This window comes from Triturus cristatus, chromosome 11 (assembly GCF_964204655.1).
Source record: "Triturus cristatus chromosome 11, aTriCri1.1, whole genome shotgun sequence".
Classification (NCBI taxonomy): Eukaryota; Metazoa; Chordata; class Amphibia; order Caudata; family Salamandridae; genus Triturus; species Triturus cristatus.
This window is the reverse complement of record NC_140594.1, coordinates 716,436,286-716,448,914: the sequence shown is the minus strand read 5'-3', so window position 1 is coordinate 716,448,914 and position 12,629 is coordinate 716,436,286. Positions and strand designations below refer to the sequence as shown.

Below are 12,629 nucleotides of genomic sequence, written 5' to 3'. Positions count from 1 at the left end.
TTGCACGTATTTTCTTGTCTGTATTTATTTTTAAATGTGTATACAAACGGAAATTGGGTTGCTTTTAGAGTAATTCTAAATACTGTCTGCCAGGACTGCAATGCCAATAGCTGTGTGGATTGATAGGTAAGGGAGTTAAAAAAGAAAGGAATTTTAGTAAAGAGGCTTTAACAGCAGTAGATATGCACAAGGTTGATACAGAAATGTGCATATTTTCATGTAAGTGCATTGATTTATCTTCTGCAGGTGTTCACAACACCGAAACCTGGCAGGCATTCAAGTATAAGTGCATATTTATTGGTTAAATAAATGTGGAAATATACTGATTTCAGCTTCATTTTTCCACAAAACCCAAAATAAATATGGATAAACACAGATAAAATTAGCAAAAAATAAATATGGATAAATACAGACGGAAATGTCCAAAAAATAAATACCATAAAACCGGGAGCCCTAATTATGTCACCCAATAAATGGTGCGGGGTGCCCTGTACCAGGGAGTTACTGCATAGTTTCTCAAAGCTGGAAGGCAATTCACATTCCTTTCGCACTGAAGTAACTTTGTCCTGAAGTCCCTTTGGAATTTCCACACCTCCCGGAGTTGCAGAGTAAGTGCACGACAGGCACGTGTGGTAATCAGTACATGAGTGACATCACCGTCAACGAGACAGCACTTCCCATTTTTTCCATGGAACACCTGCCGTGTACTTCCCCTGAGTGTAACCAAGTGCCACTGCCACAACCAGTTCCACGCCAACGCAACCGGTGACTTTGAAAAACAATCCCAACAGGTCGCACGGCCGGGGACCAAGCCCTCGGGGACAAAAGATGAGGGGAAATCCCCACCACAGAAGAGCTCTGCGCCCTGGCGGGGGAAGAGGGCTGGAGCACGGTTCTGAAAAAAATCCCCTTTGAAGGGTATAAATGTCCCCGCCTCAACGCATGAGAGAGCCGTGTCTACCTGCAGGCTTCAGCAGACAGTGCGAAAGTCCAGCGCGAGCCATGACAGTGTTAAACAGCCGTAGTCTGTTTCTAGCTTCCTGCGTCGTTCTGGGGGTGCTGCACCTCAACCGTGGCATTACAGCAGGTAAGTGTATCTTTTTAAACTGATTGCATAAGGATGAATCAAATTTTCTCTTTCATCTGTACTGGGTGTGTTCTATTTATTACACCACGTCACTGATGATGAAACCTCTGTACTCTGACCTCACGAGCCTTTTTACCACTTTACTGGCGGTTTATCTTCTAGGAAACAGTGCTTATGTGCGTGTTAGACCCCTTAATAGCAATTATAACGACGCCAATAATACAAATAATAGTGTTTGTGGTAATAAAATAGCAAGAGTATTTACAAAAACAACAGCTTGATTTAATAAAATAATTTAAGCCGCGGCTGTGCTACATTTAACACCAATCAATGTATTGTCCGAATCACTGTGCTCGCTTTATCGATTTTGTGGACCCCATCGGTACAAAATGAAACATGGACACAAACCTTTAATAAGAGTGTACTTTTACCCAACGAGCTTTTCTACTAACACATGCGTGTGTTCGCAAGTGTTTGACCGCAGCGCTTGTTGATTGATAAGCATGTATTTATTTATCACTTGCGGAGTTTTACACAAGCAAATCCTGTCTCATTATGGCCACTTAACAGCGTTGCAGCGCTGGTATTCCCTGAAGTGACTGGCGGCCGGGCTCCCACACTGACATAACGAAACTCGAGGGGGGGGGGGGGGGGAGGGGGCTGCAAGGTACGGCGGGCCCTGCTCTAGATTCAACCAGGCGCTCTCAGCCCAGAGTATTGTGCCGAGGGTGCGCCTCTCCCTTGCACCGCAGGGTCTGCAGGGGCCTTTGTTACGCACTGGGCTCACAGATGACACCATGTGTGATATTATTCAAGTCAACTTTGGTCAGCTTGTTGTATAAATGCTGTGATTGATTGTTGTGTTATGCAGATTTGTAGAGCGCTGGGAAGGGTGTCCCGGCGGTGAGCAGGTGTAGGCCATTGTGGCTTTGCTGGGCCAGTGTTATGCAGTGCCTTAAAAGTGTGGGTGATCACCTTGAATTGTACTCGTTTGTGTATGGTGACCCCTTCTTACCGTAGCATACACAGCAACAAAACGCTGTTTACAACTGACAGTACCCGTGTAAAGAGCTGAATAAATAAACTGGGCGCTTGAATCAAACTGCGATATTTTGTGCTTTCGTCAACTGTGCGATCTAATTTAGTATATTTTCAGAAATAAACAGATTTGCCTAACACTACACGGTGCGTGAAGTTGGGGGATTCACGCTAAACACCATTCTGTTTGCTCCAAAGTAAGGTACTATTGGCTACATAACCTTATTACCGGCCCTACGCAAACGTACACGACAGCTTCTACCTCCCAGCAATTCTATGAGCTAACCTTTGACCTCAACAAAACCTAATGGTCTTGTCATAAGTCTCCCAAGCCGGTCTCTACTACAGTGTCCATTGAATATCAACATTGTACTGTACGGCGTAAAAATGTCATGAACTAAGAATGATATTTACTGTATTAATGTGGCAGTCTGCCATCTTGTGGTTGAAGGGGGGAATTTCAGCTACAGTGAATTTTACTGACCTGTGTGTACATAGGGGTGATACCGGTGATGATTTGGACTGATAGGGTGGCTGTTTTGGGGAAAAAGTCAAGGCATTCCACAAGCAGAGAAATAGGACTACAATTTGCAGCGGCCAAGTAGCACATAAAGACTTAATTGAAATCGTTCACCAACAATGGCGAACACAGACAACGAGTCAAGTAAGGGGAAAGAAAGGCCACTTTTACAAAGAGTACTATCTGCAAGAACTAACTGCCGTTTGATATGAGCTATTCGCTAATTCTACACTCGAACAAATGGAAACTTGGATTTATTATGACCCTTTCTGAAAACCAAGGCACTGCGCTAAATGTTCTGGGGCAAAAGGTGAAAAAACAGTTAAAATGCTGATTTGTTTCCTTTAACTAAACATTTTGATTCGGAAAAATGCCTTTCTGAACTTTTTACTGAGTGCTTGTTGTCGATTTTAGGGGTGATCTGCAGGTCTCGAATTATAATCCTAGTCAGAGAAACTCAGTCTTTTATTCTTTTTTTGGCGCGAAAAACCGAGCACCATAAAACTGAGTATCAGTGACATCTGTTATTAGCAGCTCCTAGACACAGTAAAGCTATGGTAGCAGACGACACCGAAATAAGATATTATTATTAGCGTTGCAAAAAGAGGAGGACGCGGGGATGCAATCGCTCTAGCCTGAGAAGAATCGTCTTAACTTGAGGAGTGCGATGGGTTTGGTTCAAAATGACAACAACATAACTTTTTTCCACTCGTTATTGACATACAGGTAAACAACGGGTTAAGAAACCAGCTCAATGCAGCAGAAGCCACTTGTTTTCTTATTTCACTGTTTGTAAAAGAGATTGACCACATACCAAAGAATCCATTCGTCAATGATCTTTCCTTAACATAAACACAGATTCTAGAATTCTGACCAATAGGAGCAACAGATTTGAATTCTAAAATGTTGTTACCAAAACAAGGCAACGAGTTAAAGACTAGCACAGTGGATACACTGTACGAATAGGGGTTTCTGCAAATACATGGGAGAATAAACCAGACCAGGCATCTAATCCACAAGGGAAGGGAACCATTGAGGACCCACAGAGATACTTCTTGCCCTGTTCATATTTTTGTGCGAGTAGTGTGTCTTACTCCTGACTTACTCCAGAATTTCTGGAAGCTAGCCTACTTCCTTCCTCCCCCTTTCTCCACCTCTATACCTGCGGGCTCCCATCTTCCATATTTAAGCGTTTCTAGGTGGGCTTCTGATTCCCTTTAGTACTCTTAAATTATTTTAAAGAATTAAATATTAGTGGGTAGCTGACCAAGAGTTTCTTGAAAATTATCAGCACCGCTGCTGTGCCTGTTTCCCAGGGGTCCCTGTGACTCTGAATCAAAGTGAGAGGGTGGGAAGGGAGAGACAGTGGTAAGTGGAGGTTTAAAAGTCTTTACCTCAGTTTTAGATGTATTTGTGTTTTTTTTTATTTTAGCACAAGGTGACCTGGATTGCTGTTACTCCCACTCAAAGAAGCCCCTGCGGCTGAAGGTAATCAGCAATTTCACCATCCAGAGCTCAAGCGACGTCTGCGACATGGACGCCATCATGTGAGTGAGCACTGACAGGGTCTTAGACTGTATGGGGGAGGTCTACAGAGTCTTTTTCCTTCCTTAGGACTTAATGACAGAGCAGGTTTTGAGCGGGGTTACAATGGGTTAACAGCTGTTCTATTTATGTTTTTATCATTTTCTTGTGTTATGAACTGTGAACGATTTGACCAAGTGCCCCTGAGCACTGAACAACATAATGTAGCAAATTCTCTCCCCATGGAGGCATAGGGCCACATGTATCAAGGTTCATTTGCATTCCCTAAATAGCGAATTTAAGATAATCGCTACTTAGGGAATGCAAAATAGTATGCAAGAAAATAGCGATTCCCTAATAGCGATTCTTAAAGAGTCACGGGCCAGATGTATTAAAGGGTTTTACCCATTCTGTGTTTATGGGAAAATGTGTTCATACATACGGCCCTAAAATCACAATTAGGTAATCGCTATTAGGAAATGCTACCCCATTCATTTTAAAAGACCATAGGTGAATGGTGTTGCTTTACCTAATTTCCGATTACCTAATTTGTAATCGCAAATTAGGAAATGCAAAATGGAGGGTGCCCAGGGGCCTAAGGCCCCCCTGAAACACCCCCAAAAAATGTGCACATGTAAATGCAGCACATGCCCCAGGGGCATGTGGGCCCTAGATGAAACAGATAAATTCCTTTTTTGTGAATTTTCAAAAATTGCACATGGTTAAAACGACTTGGAGTCAATGGTAATAGCATTTCCTAAATGCTCAGTTCACATTTAGAAAACGCTTGGTACATGTGCTTAGGGAAGCCCAATTTGCGATGACCTAAAATGCACCGCCAAAGCCTTTCATACGTCCTGAAAGCTATTTTGCAGTCGAAAACGGTCACATTTAGCAATTCGCACCGTTTGCGAATGCAAAATAGGTTGATACATGTAGCCCTTAGTTACTAAAATGCCTCAACATTCAATCCCTCTTAATGCGCACTGGGAGTACCTGAGGCTCTTGTCCTAAATCAGGAAGACCTGGAGATATCATTCGGTATCATCCATATGTTGGCAAATGAAGACGTCCCAATCAAAACTCTTTGTGACTCAATGTACAGATTTAATAGCCCAGGTGTTAAAATAAATCCGAGAACACCCAAGTGCCATGTTGTTTTAAAGCTGGCTCATTGCCCACACTCTGATCATCTGAAATCAGTGAGTCAAAAATGAGGGAGACAAGTCGAGCCCAGCACCACTGAAGTCACAAGATAGATCCGAGAACAGTGTGGTCATGTTGAGAATATCTGTGCCGGTCGAAAATGCTATGGTCAATATCTTGACATCTAATCAAACTGAGCAGAGACGGGCAGCATTCCCTGTTAAGGTTTTCTCCAACCGTGTGCAACTGTTGAATGTGGTGAAAAAATATACAATGGAGTTATTCCGCTTTCATCGTGGCCCACATAGAGGCTGATAGTGATAGATCCTAAAACTAAACTGACCATGTGTGTTTGGGGAAAGAGGGACATTCTGTTTTGCATGAGCTAATATCCAGTTTTCTCTTTTACAGCTTTCACACAAAGAAACGGTTCAATGTGTGTGCCAACCCAGAAGATCCATGGGTGAAACGCATCCTTAAGGCCTTGAGGTACGTCCGCTCCCCGCCCCCTCCCCCCCGCAACAGGTTATCATGTGGGATCCTCCTGGCCGTATCAAATCTTTCTGTTCCCAAATGGTCCCTTTGTGGAAGCATTCTCTTCACATCAGTGACATCCCCGCTTCTCTTTGGTCTCCATTGACCACCCACTTCAAAAATGTGTTAGCACGCCTGAGTGTTGCAAGAATGGCAGCAGGCAAAAAGAAGCTCTTCAATGTTTATTTATTTAGAAATATCATAAAGCAAGAGTTGCCTCCTTTTGTTGACTTCAGGACACTAGAATGGAGACTGAGATTTTTTCATTATCAATTTGTTGTGAACCCCTGTGAATTAATTCTCATAATATACACAAGCCATCGTAACCACGATCTGTAGCGGGGGCAAATATCCCTTAGAAATCACTGTGCCAGCTTGAAAAGCAAATCACCTATGCCTGATGGGGTTCCACTGTCCAAACCAAGATGCCTGGAGCGGGGATATTACTGCCAAGGCGTGATTTCACAGAGTTCATGTTTTTGATAGTACCTTGGTGAGTTTGCGTCGCTCCTTCTAACTACTTCTCCATTCTGCTGTGGGTTTTGCATGTTTAAGAATGTTTTCTGCAGCACAGAAATTGATGTCATATCTGGCTCAACTTATCAAGAAATGGACCACTTTACAAAATTATAATGCTAGTCCGTGACAATGTTCGCCATCTAGCCATCTCACGGCGACACCATGTTTCGAGTTGGAAGCTTTCTCTTTAACAAGAGTTCATTAGACTGTTCACTGGAAACCTTGCGTCATTGAAAAACTGTTGAAACCTAAGGACGCCAGATGTGGTGCTCAACCCCTCTATGAATGGCATCAGGAGAAGGGGTATGTGAAATGTAAAACATTTTAGCAAAATGACATGAAATACATTTTGTCGGTATCTCAAATAATTTTCTCCATGAGATATTCCTTGCATAATAAAAGTGATGCGTGATACCAGCAGCAGATTGCTTTGAGGAGAACCTGTATTGTTAGAGGAGAAAATGCCTCACAATAAGATGCATTCTACTCAAACCTGTAATCAACGGGCAAAAACCATATGAAATTTCATGCTATATGAAACAACAACATTTTACACGTTTCGTGTGATGCAAAGTTCAGGAATTACACACATTTACACTGGTGCAACAAACATTTTGCACAGGTCTTATAAAGAGCGGCCAAGAGGAGTATCAGGGGCAGTTTGTTTCGGGGGGGAATGGGACCTTGAATGTAGGAGCCACTGAAATCCGGCCTTGAATCACATCCAAATCTAGGACCATTTCCTAGGTCGCACATCCACAGTCTCTGCTGATGAAGATGCCGTTGAATTGTTTCCTGGAGAGGAAGTGGTTCCATTTGGCTTGAAGGCACAACATGAGGAAGTAAAGGATGCAGGCCCTCCCTTGCTGCCTCCTTTAAACACCTGCATTTTAACATCTCACGCTTTATTGAGGGCCTGCGGGGTGGGCGTATCCTCTTCATCTTCCCAAGGTGAGATCCACACACGTTGGTTGGGAACTGTGGTAATCCATACTAGAAAATGTGAATTGAGTGTATCTAGACGTGGATGATGCCATCCACCATCACTGCGTGAAGCAAGAGAGGACGGTACACAGATCGATGATGCATTTATGCATTTCTGAGAGGCAGAAACTATATTTTTGGTTTCTTTGAGGTGACTGAGTTCTGCATCAAAGCACCACCCAATGCTAGACATTCTATTGAGATTTGTCCGTTGATTAAATATTCCTAGATGTATAGGCAGACCTGTGGAACCCACAATATAGGCATCCATGTGGAACCCACATTATAGGCATCCATGTGGAACCCACATTATAGGCATCCATGTGGAACCCATATTGTCTTTTTTGGGGGAAGGTACAATGAGTCACATAAAAGATTTTCAGGGTTGGCTTGACAACACACACAAACCTACAGAAGGGATCCTGGCCTCTAGGGCTCTCTTCATGTAACCAGTCTGCTTCAGGACCTTGCTTCATACTGATGTTGTGGTACCCTATAACCCAACCTAAACCACACAAAGCAACCCGTACCATCGCACCAACATCAAGTCAAGATAGCTAGGGTTTGCATTTACTACCCAGGACATGCCATTTTATTCCGCTGGTGCTACTCTTGTTCTCAGGGGTCATGAAAGTGGCATCAGGAACAGAAAGTGAAAAGGGGTCTTGTTAGACGGACCGGGAGGGTCGGCCGAGGACAAGGGGAGAGGTCTCCGGGGAGAGCCGTCTCCAGCGATCGTACAGATGAATAACTTCCCCCCCACAGATATACACCACACAAGGATAAGATTTAGCGTTCTTTATAGGTGATTTCTTAAGGTACGATGAAATGGTACAAGGAGGTCTGGACTCAGGGGTCCCCTCGATTCGAGTCTCTTGGTTTGGGGAAAGGGGGTAGCGGGACAGTCTGGTTACCAGTCTGGTAGCTGAGATGGTATGGTGGATAGCTCACAATCCTCGAGCTCGGTGTTCTAGCTTGGACGGGCCGCGGCAGCGCCAGCAGGTCCCGGTGAAGATGGTCGGTACACGGTCCGCGGCAGCGCCAGCAGGTCCCGGTGAAGATGGTCGTTACACGGTCCGCGGCAGCGCCAGCAGGTCCCGATGAAGATGGTCGTTACACGGTCAGCGGCAGCGCCAGCAGGTCCCGATGAAGGTGGTCGTTACAACGGTCCGCGGCAGCGCCAGCAGGTCCCGACGAGGATGGATGTTGCAGAAGGCCGCGGCAGCGCCAGCAGGCAGGACGATAGTTCACAAGGCAGGGCTACGGCAGCGCCAGTAGTCCGTCAAGGATGAGTTCTCTCGGTGTCTCTCGACTCCAGGATACAACTGCCTTCCTGCTCTGGAGCTGCCCTAGTTATAGGTCTGGCGCCCTTTGATGTCCGGACCCTCGCACTTGGAGGTCGGGGGGTCCGGGATGAGGGAGTCCAGACACCCAGCAGGGGGTGGAGCCAGCGCCTGGGGGAGCTGGAGGGTGATCGGCACCTGGCGGGGGAGAGCCCTCGACGCTTCTTTCTCCCATTGACCTGCCAAGTGGTCCGTTCACCTCCTGGGTGGATGGTGGTGCCGGGATGTCGGGGCCGGCCAGGCCCAGGGTTAGGGTCGGGCTGAGGCCACGCGGCCTCGTGGCGCAGTGTCCAAGATGGCGGCTGATCCGGCCGGGGAAGCCGGTAGGGGTTCGGCCCCATGATACATGGATGTCCGGGGGCAGGAGTTCCGTTGGGAGACGGGGTGCGGGTTGCCCTTGGGGGTAACACCTGGGAGTCCGGGGTTTGGGCCCTGTCGTGCGGGGAGGGAGCAAGCCCTTCATGTGGCCTGTCCAACAGGTCTCTAATCCCAAATACATTACTGTAATTCCCACCCCATTGGAGGTTCAAGAGTGTCATATGGTCAACCATGTAATTCTATTAATTAGACAAATGGTGTGTAATGTCACTTCCGCTACGGTAGTATTTTGTAGTCTTCAATATTCGTGTCTATGTACCAGTGTCAGCGTAATGCGAGGTCGAACTGTGATTACTGTGTAAGGGTAGTTCGGACCAAACCTGCTTCAGAGACCACTAAATTCATGGCAGAAAATTATTTTTTGGTGCATTGTGGCTCCCTCCACTCATATTCGTTTACATGTATTTTTTCTTTTCACAGAAAGGGAAGTAAGAAGAGCAAGGGGAAGCGAGGTCCTCGCAAGAGTCCTAAAACCAACCCCCGTAAACAAGGCTCACAAATCCTAACCTCCGGAGAGTAAGTCTATGCCTGCAACCTGGCAGAAACGCCTGCTTTCGTCAGAAGCTGCAGCATCGGCTGACATTGATCCACATTGCATCGTAATTTAACTCATCTGCTGAAGGCCAGTGAAATGTGCGCCATTTTGAGCCTGCAGAATGCTTTTACTTGGGCTACAGATGCCTAAATATTGCTTTTTTCTTAAAGCCAAAAATGACTTTGCAACGATGTTACAGTTTGGTATTATTGTGGAGGAGAGGTGAAGAGGAGGGTCAAACCCCGGTGCAAGTCACCCCATGCATGCTTTCATAGACCGTGGGCAGGATTTAGAGTTTGGAGAATGCTTACTCCGCCCCAAATGTGACAGATAACCTGTCTGTCTTATTACAAGTGCATTAGGCAATAATGCACCTATAATAAGGTGGATGGGATATATGTCACATTTGTGTGTACTTGTAATAAGGCAGATGAGATATCCATCACATATGTGACAGAGTTCCCGTCTGCCAATCTCTAAATCAGGTCCTATGTAGACAGCTCTATGCAGACTTATATGCATCGTGTATGTAGTACATGTTTTCTTGTACTCCAAGAATATTTATCTCTACTCAGATCACATACAGTGCGTATGTAGCTCCATGCACCCTTGTGTTTTACACTTGTGCTACTCCATGAAAATGTGTACATCTGTGTGTATAACTCAATGAAGACTAATGCACTCTTTGGATGTTACCCTGTGCCGCCCCTATGTGTTCATAGACGTGTTTCTACCCTTTGTGTGAGGCTCAATGCAGCCATGTATTTTTCTATGCAGCTCTAAGCATGCCTGTACCCCTTCTGTGTCGTTACTTCATGTTGACGTGTGTATATTAGCCCATGCAGCTGTTTATCTTGTCTATTTTGCTTTTTTTGAACCAATGATTACCTTTGCACATCACTGTATGGATTTGTGCATTCCATTTGTGTGAGGACTCAAGTCACAATCAGCCCTTGGTGTTTAAGGTAACATTTCCCTCTACACCATGAACAGATCAGACCATCCAGGTTCTGTCCCATGGAACATGAATCTGTGTATCCTTCTTTTCCCCTTGAGCATATAATTCGATAGCGCCCTTTCTCCTGTGCATATAACACTATTTTCCCCTTTTTCCCCTGTGCATGTAGCTCCATGCTATCCACTTCTCTCAGTTCATATAACTTCAGATAGCCTTTTTACCTTTGCATGTGACTCCATGCTGGCCTCTTTCAATTGTGCATATAACTCCATGTAGCCCTATTTCCCTAGTGCATATAACTCCCTGCAGTCCTCTTTGCTCTGTGCAGTCTACTTCCTATAGCTCTTTCACATGTACATATAACTCCATGTGGGTCTCTCTCCTGTGTGCATATAACTCCATGTAGTTCACTTTCCCTTGTGCATTTATCTTCATGCAGCCCTTTCTCCTGTGCATGCAACTCCATGCAGCCCCATTTCCCCAGTGCATTTAACTCCATGCAGCCCTTTCTCCTGTGCATGCAACCCAACACAGCCCTTTCTCCTGTCCATTCAACACCATGCAACCCGTTCTCCTTTTCAGATAAATCCATGCAGCCCTTTCTCCGGTGCATGCAACTCCATTTAGCCCTATTTCCCCAGTGCCTATACCTCCATGCAGCCCTATTTCCCCAGTGTCTATAACTCCATGCAGGCCTTTATCCTGTGCATGCACCTTCATGCAGTTCTTTCTCCTGTGTGCATGCAACACCATGCAGCCCTTTCTCCTGTGCCTGCAACTCCATGCAGTCCTATTTCCCCACTGCCTATATCTCCATGCAGCCCTATTTCCCCAGTGCCTATAACTCCATGCAGCCCTTTCTCCTGTGCATGCAACTTCATGCAGTCCTTTCTCCTGTGTGCATGGAAAACCATGCAGCCTTTTCTCCTGTGCATAAAACTCCATGCAGTCCTATTTCCCCAGTGCCTATACCTCCATGCAGCCCTATTTCCCCAGTGGCTATAACTCCATGCAGCCCTCTTTGATCTGGGCACATAACTTCATATATCCTTTTCACCGGTGCATGTAACTCCATGGAGACCTTTTTCCTCTTTGCATATAACGCCGTGCAGAATTTTCTCCTGAGCATGTAACTCCATGGAGGCCTCTTTCCTCTGTGCATGTTACTTCATACACCCCTTTCTCTTGTGCAGGTAACTCCATGGCGATCTCTTTTCTCTGGGCATATAACTTCATACAACCGTTTCTCTTGTGCATGTAACTCCATGCAGCCCTTTCACCCCGTGCATGTAACTTCAAGCTGTCCTATTCCCTCTGTACATATAACTTCATGCAAATGTTTCTCCAATGCACGTAGCTCCATGCAGTTCTGTTTCCCCAGTGCATATAACACTATGCAGTTCGGTTTCCCCAGTGCATATAACACCATGCAGTTCTGTTTCCCAGTGCATATAGCACCATACAGTCCTGTTTCTTCTCTGCAAGTAACTCAGTGAAATCCCCTTAAAACTTAAGAGTCCTGTTTCTCCAGTGCATATAACTCCATTCTGCCCTTCTCGCCATATCTGTGTAATTCAATTGAGCCATCTCCCCCCTGTGCTTACCACCCCATGCAGCCTTATTACCCCTCTTCATATAACTCCAAATGCCTTTTTCCTCGACGCATATAAATCCATGCAATCGTCTTCCACCTGTGAATACAACTTGTACACTTCTCTGCTTTGCACTGTGATGGGTTAACTGTGACCCTCTGTTATTTTCTCACATTGAGAATTAAATGTCGCTTCAAGGCGGAAGCTAAGATTAGATACGTCCCATTTCTTTATTATTTTCTTAATAAAAGACAAGAAATGTATATGAACATTAATGTTTCTGTGTTTCTTTTTCGACGCGCAATCAGAACTATGGGAAACTGACCCTCTTAGCATAGGAGCATGCAGGCACCTCACAAAATGCCCTCACAAACCTTCCTCGGCATCCCCACTGGCTCTTGAGTATCCCATCAAGGGTTATTTAGGATAAATCTGGCATTTGTGAGAAGAAGATGTATTGGTATCTGTAGG

The 12,629-nt window shown here is 45.2% G+C and overlaps 1 protein-coding gene across 1 annotated transcript; it reads left to right on the top strand.

Annotated features, from left to right (window-relative positions):
* Positions 1–735: 735 nt before the first annotated feature.
* Positions 736–12,429, top strand: LOC146785364 (C-C motif chemokine 20-like). Its single transcript, XM_085634357.1, has 4 exons — positions 736–1,087; positions 4,078–4,192; positions 5,727–5,804; positions 9,494–12,429. Exons 1-4 carry the CDS (start codon positions 925–927, stop codon positions 9,591–9,593), a joined length of 456 nt encoding a protein of 151 aa, XP_085490483.1. The 5' UTR covers positions 736–924; the 3' UTR covers positions 9,594–12,429.
* Positions 12,430–12,629: the final 200 nt, after the last annotated feature.